The 18467-nt window shown below is 44.3% G+C and overlaps 1 protein-coding gene across 1 annotated transcript in view; it reads right to left on the bottom strand.

Moving 5' to 3' along the window:
• Nucleotides 1-18467, bottom strand: part of ERCC8 (ERCC excision repair 8, CSA ubiquitin ligase complex subunit) — a 747007-nt gene that overhangs the window by 263091 nt on the left and 465449 nt on the right. The window contains exon 8 of the mRNA XM_044063815.1: nucleotides 3013-3116. Within this exon, the coding sequence (XP_043919750.1) occupies nucleotides 3013-3116 (104 nt within the window). The remainder of the gene's footprint in view (nucleotides 1-3012; nucleotides 3117-18467) is intronic.

Genomic DNA, 18467 nt, shown 5'->3' on the forward strand with positions numbered 1-18467 from the left:
TAAGGATGAACCATCAAAGGGGGCATTGGTGAAGGTAGACTTGAAGGCCTCTGCGAACTTGCACAGGCACATCCAGGAGTGTCTCCTAAGAGAAACTCCAGAACCCGCAGCCCTGCTTGCTCCATCGGCTGCTTATGAGATCAGCCTCATGGAGGAGTTAGCAACAGAATTTAGGGTAGACATCTGTGCATTGGCTTTCTGAGCCACAGTATCAGAAACGTTACCCTGTAGAGAATCTCCCAACTCCTTTAGGAGATCTCTTTGGAGCCGTGTAAAATGTGATAAGTAGTTCAGTGACCGCAGTGTAAAGGCCGCTGAAGAGAACACACGCTTCCCATACCTGTCCACAGCCCTGGACTCTTTGTTAGGGGGATGGACAGTAGATGAAGTTTCTGCACGTTCCTTCTTGTTGGCTGCTGCCACCACCATGGCATCTACTGGAATGCCTTTTGTAAGAAATTTTCTCTCAGGGGGAGAGGACAAAAACTTGTTGGGTCTCCTAGGGACCAGTTCCACAGTGTCTGGAGTTTCCCACACCTTTCGACAAACAAGGTCCAGGAGCTCGAATGGGGGAGAAACCCAAGAGGCAGAGGGTTGGGAACCAAAGGCCTTCAGGAACACCGACTCCTCCTCAGAAGGGGCTTTAGATGGCCAGATGGCCAGTCGTCTCTCTGTCTCAGTATTTCCAAGATATCTGAAAAAGAGATATCATCAGAAGACGACTTAGTGGACCCCTCTGACTCCTTGAGTTCGGTGTCAGATGTGAGGGACTTATCTTGGCAGTCAATGTGCTTCCTCTTGCACACTCTCTCTCTTGGTGGCTCCTCAGGTAAAAAACCCAGGGAGGCTTCAAAAGGCTGGGAACCACTCATGGAGGTATCCTGAGGTCTTAGGTCTCCGCTGTCCCTAGGTAGAGGGTGATGTGATACTGATATTGGTGCTGGAGGGGGAAGAGTGTCGGTACCGTAGGATGCAGCTGACGACCTGGCCAGCACACTCCTCATGACCTCGAAAGCTGATCCCCCCAGCTCCGAAGGTCGACTAACCGCAGAAGACAACCTCGGAGCCAATGAAATAAGGTCCGAAGCTGATGTCGGGTCCACGCTCACCCGAGCCGAAGTGCCAAGAGGAAGGCTTGGAGCTGAAGATCAACCCGATACCTCCCTCTCAGCCTCGACCGGTGAGCTGTGGACCCTGGTCCCTGTGGACGGCACCGATGGGGTCGGAGCGGAGATCGATGCGAAGATGCCAGCAGGGGCAACTGGAGCTAATCTCGAGGTATCAGATGGAACTGACAGCTCTGGCTCCGAAGAAAGGTCTGGAGGAGGAAAAGCCAAATATGAAGAGGGTATGGGCTCCGGAGCCGATTGGGCCTGAGCTGAAAGCAATTTAGCCAGCACTGATGACTGAAGCAGTTCACCACTCTATCGACACAGTCATCGGAAAGTGTCCTGGAGGATGGGATCTGGTCGGGGATCTGGATCTCCCTATAGAGGGGGACCTACGAGTCGGGTCGAAAAACTGGAGACTGGCTCCAAACTGACACATCTGACCTCAGCTCCAATAAACCTGGAGCCGATGTAGACATCATCGGAGCACCGTCTTCTATTGGCTCCGAAGCCAGTGGAGCTGAAGAAGCAATAGTAGTCTTAATAATTTTCTCTGGTGGCTCTGAGGAGACTGACACAGCCAGAGAGCGCTTCTTAGATGACTTTATCCAACTTTTTATCTGACTTGGAATTGGAGATCTCTCCAAATCCTCTTCAAAAGATGGTTTCAGCAATCCTCTCAAAATCAGCTTGTTCTTCCTCTCTTGCAGCACGCAGGGGCTGAAAGCGTGACAGAACAAGCAGGATTCCTGTAAATGAATAGCCCCCAAGCAATACACACATACATAATGCCCATCTGTCAAAGACATTTTGTTGTTACACTTAACATACTTTTTGAAGCCCGAAGGCCTGTTGCTCTTTAGACTCCTTGGACATGTTGAAACAAGAACACACACACACACAGGGGAAAAACTGTAGGGGCATATTCACCACAGAAAACAAGAAGCGTGGGAAACTAGAGCCTCTAACTCAAACGGCCTAGAGACCGCGAGGTAACCACAGGGAGGACTAGGTCCTCCAAGTTAAACGGGCCTATCCCAGGAAAAACCAACAGGGGAACAACCAACAGTCACACCACAAGAATAATGCTGCCAAGGGGGATCAAACAGGTAAACAATAAGAAAGAACAACAGGAAAAACCAGGGGAGGACTAGGTCCTCTAACTGAAACGGGCCTAGCCCGTAATCACCAAGTAAAGCGGGATACCAGAAAAGTTCACTAAACTGCTAAAAGTAAAAACACACACACACACACTAGCTATTAAAAGAGCTTTTGGAGCTACTAAATTGAACAAATAGTAGAAAATTTGTACTTAGCCACGGCCAAGAGCGAGACCACGTCTGAGCTGTATGAGCGGCAAATGAGATCTGGGGAATAGGCGTATTGCACCATGGGATACCTCTTAGCCACCAGCCAATTGAAGACTTCGAGCTAGAGTATGGCCGAGTCGGAGCAGAGGTTCGGCTCCGGACCCACGGGTAAGAATGTAGGCGAGATTGGACTACATAACATCACATTTTTATTAAAATAAAGAAGTTCATTGACAACACAATTATATTGGCAAGGTAAACAGATTTTTTTGTGCCTCTAAGTGTACCTTAGGTGTCCTAGGGCACATATGCCTGAATGCTGTTTAAAATTAATTGTGCAACATAGGCTCCTTAGCTAATGAAACAGTGGTGAAGAGAAGTCCAGAATGTTGCATCAAATATGAAAATAGACCTCAGAAATTGATGGAGAAAAATACTAAAGTTTTTTTTGGCCTGTAAGAAAGTGTTACCCCAATAAGCTCTTGTGTGGTCAGTTTCACCGCGACAATCTACTGGAAGTTTAAAATTGGATATAGAGTGCAAATGGACCCCAAAAATGTAATTCACATGAAGTTATAAATGCTATACAGTACCTGACTCAGATGATGCCTTTGATTTTTCCCCATTGTGCTGGTCAAGAGATAACAAGGATCCTGATGCTCTCCTCACATCCCAAAACCGTACTTTACTGTCAGCGCTAGAATTGAAGTGGACTCTTGTCAGAACATCATAACTGTTTTCATATTTCTATTTCTGCAAATACATAAATGTAAACTGTACTTTCCTCTTTAAAGTCGTTACAGTATTCTCAGGCTATAAACTATGTATGTTTCACACAGTGCTCAGCTCAGCTGACAAATAATATATATAAAATCATGGTAACTATTTTTGAATTTGTTGAAGGTGTTTGGACAAGCCTGCTGTCCTAGGACTACTTACTGAACACCAGGAAGAGGAGAAACATATTTCACATACAATTTGTAATGAAAAGATAATTCTAAGTGATGTTAATTTTGATTGGAAGATTATCTCCACAAAACATTCATCAAGTAACTTAAACCTACAGAGGATATAAAAAGTGTACACATCCTTGTTAAAATGCCAGCTTTTAGTGATATAAAAAATGAAACCACAATAAATCATTTCACAACACCTTTAATGTGACCAATAACCTGCACAATTCAATTGAAAAATAAACAAATCTGTTAGGGGAAAAAAATGTAAAATTAAAAAACGTACAATAAGCTGGTTGCACAGGTGTGCACACCCTTAAACTAATACTTTGTTGAAGCACCTTTTGATTTAATTACAGCATTCAGTCTTCTTGGGTATGAGTCTATCAGCACGGCACATCTTCACGTGGCAATATTTGCCCACTCTTCCTTGCAAAAGCGCTCCAAATCCATCAGATTGCGAGGACATCTCTTGTGCACAGCCCTCTTCAGGTCACCCCACAGATTTTCTATTGGATATAGGTCTGGGCTCTGGCTGGGCCACTCCAAAACTTTAATTTTCTTCTGGTGAAGCCATTTGATTTGGATGTATGCTCGAGGTCATTGTCGTGTTGAAAGGTGAAATTCCTCTTAATCTTCAGCTTTCTAGCAGATGTCTGAAAGTTTTGGGCCAAAAGTGACTGGTATTTGGAACTGCTCAGAATTCCCTCCACCTTGACAAAAGCCCCAGTTCTAGCTGAAGAAAAGCAACTCCACAGCATGATACTGCCACCACCATACTTCACAATGGTGATGGTGTTTTTTTGGTGATGTGAAGTGTCATTTTTGCACAAAATGTATCTTTGGTAATTGTGGCCAAAAAGTTCAATCTTAGTCTCATCAGACCATAATACGTTTTCCCACATGATTTGGGGAGACGATGTATTGTTTTGCAAATTTTATCCAGGCCTGGATGTTCTTCTGTGTAAGAAAAGGCTTCTGTCTTGCAACCCTAGCCCATAGCCCAGACATATGGAGAATATGGGGGATCGTTGTTACATGTAGTACACAACCAGTACTTCAGTACTTTGCAGAAATTCCTGCAGCTCCTTCAGTGTTGCTGTAGGTCTCTCGCCAGTCTCCATGACCAGTTTTTGTCTTGTCTTTTCATCAATTTTGGAGGGATGCCCAGTTCTTTGCAACGTCACTGCTGTCCCATATTTTCTCCACTTTTTGATGACTGTCTTCATTGTGTTCCATGGTATTTTTTGTACCCTTCCCCTGACTGATACCTTTCAACGATGATATCCTTTTTTTGCTTTGTATGCTCTCTGCTAACCATGGCTTTTGCTGTAGCAGGCAACAGAGTAAATGTCAGGAAAATCCTACTAGTACAGCTGAACTTTATTTGGGGTTAATCAGAGTCTCATTAATTGATGGCAGGTGTGTACCCAAGACTGAATGCTGTAATTAAATTAAAAGGTGCTTCAACAAAGTATTAGTTTAAGGGTGTCCAACCAGCTTATTGTACATTTTGTATTGTTTATATGTTTTCCCCTAACAGATTTGTTTTTCAATTGAATTGTACAGCATATAGGTCACATTAAAGGTGGGAAATGTTTTGAAATTATTTATTGTGGTCTCATTTTTTATATCACAAAAACCTGGCATTTAACAGGGGTGTGTACACTTTTATATCCACTATATTTGGATTGACTCAACTCATTTCCTCCCCCCACACGTTATAACTATCCCAAAACCAGTGGCTCATTTCTCGACTGGAGATCGGTGTCCGATTCCACTAAGTATATCTCCAGTGGCACTATCTCTGATTCCCTCAGTGATCACTTCCCTGTATATACAAACAGACTCGGTGCCCCTCATGTCAAACAAAATTTACTTAGAAATTCCCGTAACCTCACTAATTTTAATCCTGATACAGTTAACAAAATTCTAAGCTCCCTTAACTGGTCTATCCTGAAAAATATTCCACTCAACAAAGCTGTATACAAATTGAACTCACCTTTCATGATAACTCTCAATGGTCTGGCTCATCTAGAACAAAAAGAATAAAGAATAACCGTACCCCTTTGTTATGTACTAAATGCAAGTACCTAATGTATGAAGGGGATAGGGCTTGGAAAGAATGGTTAAAATATAGATCTCCCCAGAACCTACAACTGTAATAAAAGACAGATTATCTGCAGACAAGAAAATCTGGTTCAGCAACCCCTTACATCAGTCTTCCAACCCTAAAAAAATGCTGGTCTTCTATTAATAATAAACTCCATCATGGAACATCCACCACTCTTAATCCTTCCCCTAATAACACTCCCTCCAAAATGGTTGCTCAGTTTAACACACATTTTACAGAAAGAATCAACACCCTTACTAAAGATATTCATTCCCAAAAATCCTGACATGCCCTCTCCTCAGACAGCAAACACCTCTTAATTCATCCTAAACCCATCCCAACCTCCTACAAATTGCTACTTCCTAAACAGAAACCCTATTCTCCTTCGTAGATAATTTCACAGCAGAATACCTCAAGCTGGATGCCAGTTTCATAGCCTATCCTGTATCGCTTCTAATTAACAAATCTTATGAAGAAATCATACATTCCTTCTCTATGGAAAAGCTTTGTAATCATCTCCCTTTATAAAGGAGAAACCTCACCTGATATAACCAATTTCAGACCTACTGCCACATTATCTTCTTTGTCAAAAATTTGAAATGCATTCACAAGCAATTTCTTCAATGTATTTTTTCAAAAAAGAAAACAAAAGCTCCTGACCCCCACACAGCATGGTTTTAGACCTGCCCATAGCACTACTACAGCCTTATTAACTTTTATTTGTATCTTCTGTCTGTAAAGTCGCAGTATAATGCCTGTAAATTTAATGTTTGGGAATCAATGCAAAATTTATTATAATGACTATTACGCTATGTAGTCAGTGAAACTGCATTATAAAATTTGTTACTGTAAATATTTATTCCATTAAATATGATACCTTGAAGCTTTTCTCCCTAAGCCTCTGCTGGAAAAGGGCTCCTGTGCCCAGGTGGACTTTTCCAGTAAACAAATGTCAATAAATAAATAAATAAATGAATAAATACATACATACATAAATAATTTGTTTATCCCAACAATCAGGGACTGTCAAGAGGCAGGTGTAAGAGTCAAGCTGCTGTATATTCAGCTGTCTTCAGAATATACTTTTTCTCTGGAGGATCAAAGACACATTTGAATGCAAAACAGCAAAATCAGAAAGTTTAGCTAACAAAGAGTGAGAACATGATCTGCTTCACATACGTCTGACAATAACACAGCTCATAAACAGACTTAAATCCTAACATAACAGAAAAAAAAGGCAGAGAAGCTGACAACAATCATGAGTCCCTTGGATATGAATTACAGACTGGACATGGAGATAATCAGGAAGAGGACTAGCAACATTGTGAAATTAGTGAATAAATTGGAAACTAAAACATATCAATTCCATTAGACATAACATATGAAATGCGGCTTTGCAAGAAAAGAGTCTGAGAAGGACTAGAACTTTGTTTACTGTATTAAACTGCTTGGTGAACTGTAATTATCACTTTATGCCATTTATGTTTAGGAAACTAAAGGGACTGGTGTAAGTAAAACACTTTTTTGTTCTTATTCATTTCTGTATACACTTTCACAATGTAATGGCATGTTGCTCTGTAAATACGTTTTGTATAGCATTCAGTCAGGAATCTTATCAGTGCTTGCTTTAAATGTTAAAATACTGAAGTATGAAAAGTACTTTTTCTTAACTGTAATCTACATGATGTCATACTGTAATGAGTTAAGAAAGGCTGAAAAGAAGAAAAAGTTAGCTAAAAAGAAGTTATGTACTCACCATAACGTTCCATGTTTGTAGTCCATCTCGCCCTTCATTCTTACATATGGGATCGGAATCGATACTCTGCTCCGACTTGGCCTATTTACAAGCTTGAAGTCTTCTAGTTGGTTCGTGGCTAGGTAGGTATCCCATGGTGCACCAGTACATTCTCCAGATCTTGTTTGCTGCTAACTAGGAGAAAAAAATAAACATACAGAAAGAAGCCACTACTAAAAGGTCTCCAGAGAATAATGACAACCATATTTTTCTGTCTCCACGTACTTCCAGGATGGGGGTAAGAGGGTGGGTTCGTAAGAATGAAGGGCAAGATCTACAAACATGTAACATTATGGTAAGTACATAACTTCTTTATGTTCTGTAGTCCTATCTCGCCTTCATTCTTACATATGGGACAGCGTCCCTAGCACCTTATTCTTGGGTGGCTCAAGGAAAAATACTCCCGAGTACCGTGGAACCAAAGGATGCTCTATCCCTGGAGGTTAAATCCAATTTGTAATGAGTAATAAATGTGTGAGAGGTAGCCCAAGTTGCTGCTGCACAAATATTATCAAGTGGGACCCTGGCTTGAAAGGTTGCAGAGGTAGACAGATCTCGTAGAATGAGCCTTGATTTTGAAAGGTAAAGGTCTAGCCTCAGTGGTATAAATGTAAGCTATACAGCTAGAAATCCAATTTCAGAGGATCACTTTGGAAACTGGTAAACCTGACCCGGATTCGGAGAAGGAAATAAATAAATTGATCGGATTTCCTGAATTCCTTTGTCGGGTGCAAATAAAAACTTAATTGTCTATGGACATCCAACTGATGAAACCTGTATTCTGCTGTGCTGGAATGATTTGGAAAGAACACTGGAAGTTCTATGGATTGGTTCAAAGTGTTATGGGAACAGACCTCAGGGACAAAGGAGGGATCAGTACGAAGAGATACTCTGGATTTGTAAAAAATTAGATAAGGGGGTTTTACAGATAATACTTGTAACTCTGACACCCGTCTAGCAGATGTGATAGCCACCAGAAACAATGTCTTCCAAGACAAAAATTTCAAAGGCGATGAATGAGAAGGCTCAAAGGGCGGAGATGTCAATTTGGATAGCACAAAATTCAAATCCCATGAAGCAACAGGCTCTTGAAATGGGGGTCTTAAAGTGGCACTTTTGAGGAAGGTTTTGCACAGCCTCTGTGACATCAGATTAGAATCTTGTATGTCTAGATGAAAATTAGAAATTGCTGCCAATTGAACCCTGATAGTGGCAGACGCAGATCCCTGGTGGAAAAGCTCAGACAGGAATTCCAAAACCACCCTAATGGAGGCAGTATAAGGGTCAACATTCTTTTTCTCAGCCCAGATAGAGAATCTCCTCCATTTACTGGAATATAGTCTCCTAGTAGAGGGTTTATGAGAGGACGTTAGGATAGGAGTCACAGAGGTTGAGAAGTCATGAAGCCTGACTAGGGATGGAATTGGAGCAGCCAAGCTGTCAAATTGAGGGTGTGTAAAGCGGGATGAAGCGATCCTGACATGTGCGTCAAGAGATCTGGCACTGGGTCCAGAATCCAAGGATTGTCTAGGAGAAGAGGCCCGAGAAAGGGGAACCAAACCTGACGAGGCTAGTAAGGAGCAATGTGGATCAGTTTGCTTCTCAGACGTTTCACTTTCTGAATAACCTTGGGTATGAGAGGAAAGGGGGGAAAAGCATAAAAGAGACCCAGGGGCCAATTGTGAACAAGTGCGCCTCTTGGTGACTCCCCCGGAGGGGGGATGAGGGAGAAGTATCTGCTGCATTTGGCATTGATCGGGCTGGCAAAGAGATCGCAGCAAGGCTGTCCCCATCTGCGGAAAATCTGCTCCGTGATTTCCTGTTTCAGAGACCACTCGTCAGGCATCAAGATTGCCTGGCTGAGCTTGTTGGCTATCAAGTTGATTGTCTCTGGAATGTGTGTTGCCACCAGAAAACGCTGGAAAGATATCGCCCATTTCCAAACTTGAATGGCCTCTTGGCAGAGTGGGTATGATCTGGTTCTGCCCTGTTTGTTGATATGCCATACTACCGACATGTCTGATTGTATCACAATCGTCCCCAGAGGCAGAAGGTCGTGGAGTGCTTACAATGCCAGGAGCACAGTCTTCATCTCTAGAATACTGACATGCAGGTGAGCCTCGTGATCTTGCCATGTGCCTTGGACAGTCCTGCCTAGATAATGCCCCCCCCCCCACCCTATCTGTGAGGCATCCGTGGTCACAGTGGCAATGGGTTGGCGAGGAACAAATGAAGTGTCCGTGGTTAACTGATTGGGTAGAGTCCACCAAATGAGGTCCTTCTTGTAAGAGTCTGTCAGCAGTATGTGATGAGATAATGGTAGGTGCTGAAAGGACCATTGGGACGATAGTAGCCACTGAAGAATCCTCATGTGTAGTCTGGCTAGCGGCATTAGTAGTATGGTGGAAGCCATGGTCCCTCGATGCTGCAGAATAGTCTTGGCCTTGACCTTTCATACGGGGAAAAGACGTTGAATTTGAAGAACCAGATTCTGTGCCCTTTCTACTGGAAAACGAGCCAACATGTCTATTGTGTCTATCTCTGCGCCTATAAAATTCACAGATTGAGAGGGCAATAAGGCAGATTTTTCCCAAATGATAGAAATCCCCAACTGGGCACAAAGTTGAATGTTAGCGTCCCTGGTCTGAAGTAGTAGATGCCTGGTTGGGGCAGTCAAGAGCCAGTCATCCAAATAGGTGGATGACTCTTTTTGCCAGCAACTTGTTGAACTCCACAGTTGCTTGATCCCTTTGATTGGGTGGAACATCCGGGATCCTCTTGGAAATGTAGGGTGGAAGAGAAAAGGGTAGGACATAACCTCTGGTAATAATTCTTTGTACCCATTTGTCTTGAGCGATACTTAGCCAGGCTTCTGGATACAAAGAAATACAATCCCCGACCGGCTCCAGAAAAACACACTCGGGACCCACATCAGGAGTGCTGGTAAGGCTGGCCCCAAAACAAATCGCGGCCTCCCTGGTTTTGCGGTCTGCCCCTGCCTCTAGGGCAACGTCTACCATTTTCTCCTCCTCCTCTAAAGGAGGAGGAGTCACCCTATGCATCTTGGAAAAACCTCTGGGACTTCTTGAACCACATTTTACTAACCCCCCTCTGACCCTTAGGGTATGGTCTAGAGGGGACAATAAAACGTACTCCCACTGCAGTGAATGTTTTTCCTTCTTGCTCACACCGGGTGAGTGTGTCCTTTACCTTGGGCCCAAGCAATGAAGAACTGTCAAAGGGGGTGTTGGTAAAGGTAGAGTTGAACGGTTCCGCAAAATTACACAAATGCATCCAGGAATGGCATCTTAGGGAATTTCCTGAACCCGCTGCTCTACGCGCTCCATCGGCTGCATACGAGATGAGCCTCATGGATGAGTTAACAACAGAGTTCAAGGTGGACAACTGGGCAGACACTTTGTTAGGGACTCCCTCAGTACATGTACCTTGTAGAGAATCTCCTAAGTCCTTAAGATCTCTCTGAAGCCTCGTGAAGTGTGTAAGGTAGTTCAGTGATCTAAGAGTAAATGCCACTGAAGAAAAGATACGCTTCCCATTTCAGTCCATTGTTCGAGAGTCCTTATTCGGTAGATAAACAGAGGAAGTTTCCGCTAGCTCCTTCTTAATGGCCGCCACCACCACCATGGCATCTATGGGAACACCTTTAGACAAAAATTTCTTTTCTCTGGGTGCAGAAAGAAACTTATGTGGTCTCCTGGGGACTGGCTCCACGGCACGAGGAGTATCTCACACCTTCCGACTAACTAGCTCCATCAGTTCGTCGAAGGGTGGAGACACCCAAAAGGCTGAAGGTTGAGACCCGAAAGCCTTCAGGTACACTGACTCCTCATCAGAAGGGGTGACAGTGGGCCAGCCGCACCTCTGCTTAAGGATTTCCAAGATGTCTACGAAGGAGACATCAGAGGATGACTTGAGGGACCCTTCTGACTCCTCAAGGTCAATGTCTGAAGTGAGAGACTCACCCTGAGAGTCTAAACGCTTCCTCTTGCATGTTTCTTTCTGTGGCGGCTCCTCAGAAGGATATTCCGGGGAGGTCTCAGAAGATTGGGGGCCAATGGCTCCTAAGGCTGCAGGTCTCTGCTGTCGAGAGAGAGAGTAGGAGCTGAGACAGAAGTAGGTGCCCTTGGGGGGAGAGTGTCACTACCCCGGGTAGGAGCTGATGATCGGGACAGCAGAATCCTCATCATCTTGAATGCTGACCTCTCCTGCCTCGAAGACCTTGGCTCCGAGGAGACTGAGGATGCCATTGGTTCCAGAGCCATCGGCTCCGAGATAGATGTAGGGTCTAAGTTCACCCTCGCCAATGGGCTGAGAGGGAGGCTTGGAACCGAAGAGGTTCAGTTCCAGGCATTCCTGTCGGGGCTGACCAGGGAGCTTCGGCTCCTAAACACCACGGATGGCACCGAGAGTGTTGGAGCGGAACTCTGATCAGAAACAACCTCAGGGGGAGCTGGAACCGACGGTTCCACCAGTGGTACCAAACGCTCCGGCTCCGAAAGACCAGCATGGTTCGAAGGAAGGGAGACCGGTAAAGGGTCCACAGACCGGCTCCGTTGAATACTCTCAGTGGTTGGCTCCAAACTACTTGGCGCCAACCCTGTAACCACAGTGGTAAAACTTTCGATCGGCTCCCAACTCAGTGGTGCTGATGAGACAGTCATTTTGTCAGGCTTAGTAATTTTAGGAGGCGGCTCCGAGACACCAGCCGGTGCTGGGGAGGGCCTCTTAGAGGATATGGACTTTTCCTTTTTATATCCCTGAGATCTAGCAGAGGAAGAAGAGTTAGTCAGATCTTCCTCAAAAGAGGGCTTTAAGAGACCTTTTAGAATGAGCTTATTTTTTCTTTCTTGCAACACCCTAGCACTAAAAGAGTGGCAAAATAAGCAAGTTTCTTGTAAGTGGATGGCACCAAGCCAGTAAACGCAGTTACTGTGGCCATCCATTATGGACATCTTCTGTGAGCATTTTATGCATTTTTTAAAGCTAGACAGCTTATGGTCTTTGCCTTCCTTAGGCATCTCACAGAAGATGAACTCACACACAAACATAGGAAAGAAAGTGTGAGGACTAGGTCCTCTAACTTAAACGGGCCTAGCCCTACAGGAACGGTAAAGAAACACCACGAGGACTAGGTCCTCTAACTTAAACGGGCCTAGCCCGGGTAGGAAAGAAAGGAAAACTAGGTCCTCTAACTAAAACGGACCTAGGGGGTACAGAACAAGTAGAGAGACTCGCACACACACTAGAATAGGAATATAATCTGAACTGAGGAAAACACAAAGAACAAGGTCAACAGAACCTCATTCTGTCTGTAACACTACAAATGGAAAACATCAGCAAGCAGAGGCTCTGCAAAAAAGTTATTATTTACAGTATTTAAGCAAGCACACACAGCTTAAACTAAGTGCAAAAGCCACCTACAACTACTAATATCAAAGAATGAAGAACAGCTCTATAGGAGTCTAAACAACCATAACAATGAAGTAATAACTGGCACACAGGATACCAAGTACTATAAGGCCAACTGTACTTAAACAGATTACACACAAAAGGCGCTCTACTAAATGTTAACTATCTAAATGCAAACACTACACTAACTAGAGTTATACAATGCTAGAAAACACTTTCAAAATTGAAAATAGAAGATTTATCCAAATTCCTGAAGAAAATGCGTAAAACTTAGCCACAGCCAAGAAGAAGCACATCCGAACTCGTCGACACGGCAAACAAGATCTGGGGATTGTACTGGTGCACCATGGGATACCTACCTAGCCACGAGCCAACTAGAAGACTTTGAGCTTGTAAATAGGCCGAGTCGGAGCAGAGGATCGGCTCCGATCCCATATGTAAGAATGAAGGCGAGATAGGACTACAGAACATTACAATTTTGTGATCATGGGCTGCTGGGGTGTGGTGAAAGTGAATGCTTAGTAATCACATTATATGTAGAATTAAAATAATTAATTCCCATTTTTTATAGCAGTGGATTAGATGAAAGGCATGGGAAATGGCAGCTACTCCTTGCATTTGCAAAGTTATTGGAAATTTTCTAAATGTTGGAGACAAGAAGTCTACAGGTACAAGCAATTAAGCACGAGGTCTTAGTGTGTTCAGAATGAAATCTACAGAGGGTCTTTTATGCATTTGCAAAGGCACAAGCTATTTCTTTTCCATTACCAACCACCGTTACTTGGAAAGAAGTACTCTGTAGGTGTAAGCTAATATTTATGACAGGTTTGAACAGTGTGCACTGAGGGACATGCACAAGGTACAGTGCAATTAGCATTTACATGCATATTATAAAGCCCCTCAATGAAAAATAAATGAAGTCTGCAACTGTGGGAGGTAAAAAAGTTCTACATATACAATGCCTTCCCATCAGCCTTTTTCCTTTAAATTTAACATAACAGTGCATTATTTAGTTTATTTAAAGGTAGCCAGTGCACTTTTTCTTAGTGCTAAAAGTTAATGTACTGAAAGTATGCAAGCTATGTTTCACATATGGGAGGAAAAATGAGATAAGAAAAGACAGACAGCAATCAGTGTAAGTGGAAGACAAGCTCTAATATCTGCTTTAGTATGGGTAACCTTCATTTTGGCATAAGTACTGCCTTGAGGGCAGACATCAGTTTGGGGCAAACTTCATTTTTGAAAAATGAACATGATTTTATGTGACTCCTGTACATTAAAGGGGCACTGGGCTCGTGTTCTTATTGAAGCAAAAGGTCTTGACAAATCTGTCAAGGGCTCAAATGGAAAAGAGAGGAAGTAACTTCATAAGAAATCAGCCTGCCAAACATTAATGTGTCTTCCATAAACAGATTTAAAAGTTTAGCAGCTCTTTATCATAATGGTTACTCTGCCAATATTAACCTAGATTGTAAATAATCTAAAAGGTACAGATAAAAAGCGAAAGAGTATTGAATTATATTATGAAGTGGAGTGCGTAAACAGCAATGCCACAGTAGACACATCTGGATAGAAATGAACATGTGAATTTGAAAAAGAAAGGATTTCAGGGTGGACACATCAAAACATTAGAAACAAAGGAAAAGGAAAGCAAAAATTCTGACTGCAAGAAGGGCTCCAACATTGATAGAAGAGGAAAACAACTACAATAGTGAAGCAGTTCTAGCAGCAAGAGTTTAGTGGCAAGGGAAGGGGATTGCATTCCCCTAAAACCATAACATTGAATGATGTTAATATAGACTGGCAAACTTTTAGTTATGTACTCACCATAACTTCAGATGTTTGGGATCCATCTCGCCTACATTCTGACTGATGGGTTCGGAGCTGATCCCTCGGCTCCGACTCGGCACGCTTATGCCAAAGAGCGAAGTCGCTTATTGGCTGAGCTTACTATATCCCAGGATGCACCACTACCAGTCCCCCAGATCTAGTTTGTCCGCATACATGCACACATGCACGCACTGCTTATATAACATCGTCAGATGAAACTAGATAAAACAGTAGAACTCAAAACCGTTCAATCTCTTCTGATCTCCAAGGCAGGGGGAAGGAGGGTGGGTATTAGGAATGTAGGCGAGATGGATCCCAAACATCTGAAGTTATGGTGAGTACATAACTAAAAGATGTTATGTGATCCTATCTCGCCTACATTCTGACTGATGGGACAGCGTCCCTAGCACCTGAATCCTGGGTGGCTCACTGGAAAACACTCCTGAGTACCGTGGAACCAAATGATGCTCGTCCTTTAGATGCCACATCCAATTTATAGTGGGAGATGAAAGTGTGCGGGTTGGACCAAGTAGCCGAAGCACAAATCTCAGAAATAGCGAGCTTGGAATGAAAGGCGATAGAAGTAGCCATAGCTCTGGTAGAGTGAGCTTTGATAGATGTTGTAAGTTGCTTATTTGAAGAGGAATAAGCCTGAGTTATACAATCTCTAATCCATTTGGAGATAGTAGCTTTAGTGATGGTTTTACCCAATTTATTGTCTGAAAAGGACACAAACAACTGGTCTGATTTACGAATTTGCTGAGACCTGTCTAGATAGAAGCGCAATTGCCTGTGAACATCCAATTTATGGAGAGTGTACTCCGCTTCGTTGGAGAATTTTGGAAAGAAAACTGGTAGCTCTAGAGATTGTTGGAGACAGAGATTAGAACAAACCTTTGGGACAAAAGATGGGTTAGGCCTAAGTGATACTCTATCCTTGTGAAAAATCAAGTACGGTAGTTTGATAGATAGGGCTTGAAGCTCTGAAACTCTTCTTGCAGAGGTAATTGCAACTAAGAAGGCAGTTTTCCAAGACAGATATTTTAACTCACATGTAGCAGCCGGTTCGAAAGGGGAAGATGTTAAGGCACGAAGTACCAAATCAAGATCCCATGGAGGCGCAGGATGAAAAACTGAGGGTCTTAACAGCCCCGCACCTTTAATGAAAGTTTTGCATAATCTACTGCTCATCAACGGTGGATCCATGGATTCGTGAAATTTAGAGATAGCTGCCAGTTGGACTTTAATAGTAGAGACTGAAGATCCTTGATTAAACAAGGATGTTAAAAATTTCAAAACCTCTGGAATCGGGGCAGTGATAGGGTCTAAGCCCCTGAGTTGAGCCCAGATAGCAAACCTCTTCCACTTACTGAGGTACAATTTCTTAGTGGTGGGTTTGTGGGCCGAAGATAAAATGTGAATAACTTCCGGGTCTAAGGTGTGATTTCTGACTAAAGTCGGAAGTGGAGGAGCCAAGCTGTCAACTTCAAAGTGCGAAGGGACTGGTGTTGTCGTCCCGACTGATGAATTAGCAGATCTGGAGTTAGATCCAAAACCCAAGGATCGTCCACAGCATGTTTCTTCAGGTACGGAAACCATACCTGACGAGGCCAGTCTTGAGCAATTAGTATCATTGTGGACCCCAATTGAGAAGCTTTCTGAATGACTTTGGGGAGAAGTGGAACCGGAGGAAATGCAGAAAGTAGCCCTGTTGGCCAAGGTTGTGCTAGAGCATCCATAGCTGCCTCCCCCTGATGTGGAGTCAAGGAGAAGAACCTTTTGCACTTTGTGTTTTGTGGTGTTGCAAACAGGTCGCAGCACGGTGTCCCCCATCTTCTGAAAACCTGAGCTGCTACTGTTTCGTTCAGGGACCACTCGTGAGGAGAGAGAATTGTCCTGCTTAATCTGTCTGCCAATATACTGGATTTCCCTGGAATGTGGGTCGCTACCAAGAAACGGTTGGTAGCTACAGCCCATTCCCACACCCTCATGGCCTCTCTGCAAAGGGGGTAAGATCTGGTCCCTCCTTGTTTGTTTAGATACCAGACCACCGACATGTTGTCTGTGTGGACAGCGATAATACCTTGAGGGAGAAACTTGTGGAGGGCCTGTAGGGACAGAAGTACAGCCCTCATCTCCAATACATTGATGTGGAGAAAGGTTTTGTCTGGAAGCCAGGAACCCTGAACTAACCTGCCCAGACAATGCCCCCCCCACCCTGTCTGGGAGGCATCCGTCGTCAGGGTGGCCACTGGAGGGGGGATAACAAAAGGTCTTCCCTGATTCAGATTGGACGGCTGAAGACACCAGCAGAGGTCCCGTTTGCACGTTTCTGTAATCATAATGGGGTGATTGAGGGGGAGATTCTGAAAGGACCATTGAGTCGATAACAGCCACTGAAGAATCCTCATGTGCAATCTTGCCAGAGGAACTAGGAGAACCGTGGCAGACATCGAACCTAAAAGTTGCAGGACCATCCTGGCTGGGGCTTTGGATCTTGAAAGCAGGGCTTGAACTTGACCTTGTAAAGTTTGAATCCTTTCGGTAGGAAGAAAGACGCGCATCAATTTTGAGTCTATCTCTGTTCCTATGAACCTTATGCGCTGAGAGGGCAGCAAGACAGACTTTGACCAATTGAATGTAATTCCCAGGGTAGCACCCAGGGAAATGGTGGCTTTGAGGTTGTCCATTAGTAGATGCCTGGTGGTGGCAGTCAGGAGCCAGTCGTCCAGATAGGGAAACACTTGGAATCCAAGACTCCGCAGGTGAGCAGTCACTACTGCCAAACACTTGGTGAACACCCTGGGGGCTGTGGTGAGACCAAAGGGCAGTGCACAAAATTGGAAATGACTGTCTCCCAGGCTGAAGCGCAGATACTTCCTGGACGCCCGATGTATCGGTATGTGATAATAGGCGTCCTTGAGATCTATGGAGCACATCCAAACATCCTTCTCCAACAATGGGAGAATGGATTGTAACGTGACCATTCGGAATTTGGATTTCATGACGGATTGGTTTAGTCTGCTGAGATCCAATATTGGTCTCAGGTCCCCTGTCTTTTTTGGCACTAAAAAGAACCTTGAGTAATTTTCGGATCCGATCTGGTCTGTGGGGACCGGTTGGATGACTCCTTTTTCTAGCAGCTTTGACGCTTCTGCGGCTGCAATTTCCCTTTGACTGGGTGGTGGGTCCGGGATCTTTTTGGACGGTGGGGGTGAGTGTGTGAAGGGAATGGTGTAACCTCCGGCAATAATCCGAAGCACCCATCTGTCCTGAGTGATAGATTCCCAGGCTTTTAGGTGCTTGGCAAGCGGCACCCGACTGGCTCGAGCAGCACAGCCGGTCAATCCCTCATGACGTGTGGTAGGCTGAAGACTCACGTAAGGACTCGCGGTCTCCAGACTTGCGTGGCCCTCTGTCGCACCTGGGCCGGCGTCTCCCAGAAAAATTTCCCGTCCTCTGCCTCTGGAAGGGAATCTTCATGCTGTTGAGGAAAAACTTACGTGATTTGCGGAACCACATCTTCCCTCCTCCTTTAGCCTTGGGATAAGGCCGAAAGGGAGTGGAATAACGTGCACCTACGGCAGATAAAGTTTTTCCCTCTTGCTCACAGCGGATAAGAGTGTCTTTAACCTTAGGTCCAAACAAAGAGGACCCATCAAAGGGAGCGTCGGCGAAGGAAGACTTGAAGGCCTCCGCAAAATGACACAAACGGAGCCAGGCTTGTCTCCGTAGAGCCACGCCTGTGCCTGCCGCTCTACCCGCCCCTTCGGCCGCATATGAAATGAGCCTCATGGACGAGTTAGAAACTGAAGTAAGGATAGCCAACTGAGAGCTAACCGACTGGGCAAGCTGCTCAGGTAGGTTACCCGAGAGGGAATCTGACAGCTCCTTGACCAGATCCCTCTGTAGCCTGGTAAAATGTGC

Source organism: Protopterus annectens, chromosome 2.part2 (assembly GCF_019279795.1).
Source record: "Protopterus annectens isolate FY-2018-M chromosome 2.part2, PAN1.0, whole genome shotgun sequence".
NCBI lineage: Eukaryota > Metazoa > Chordata > Ceratodontiformes > Protopteridae > Protopterus > Protopterus annectens.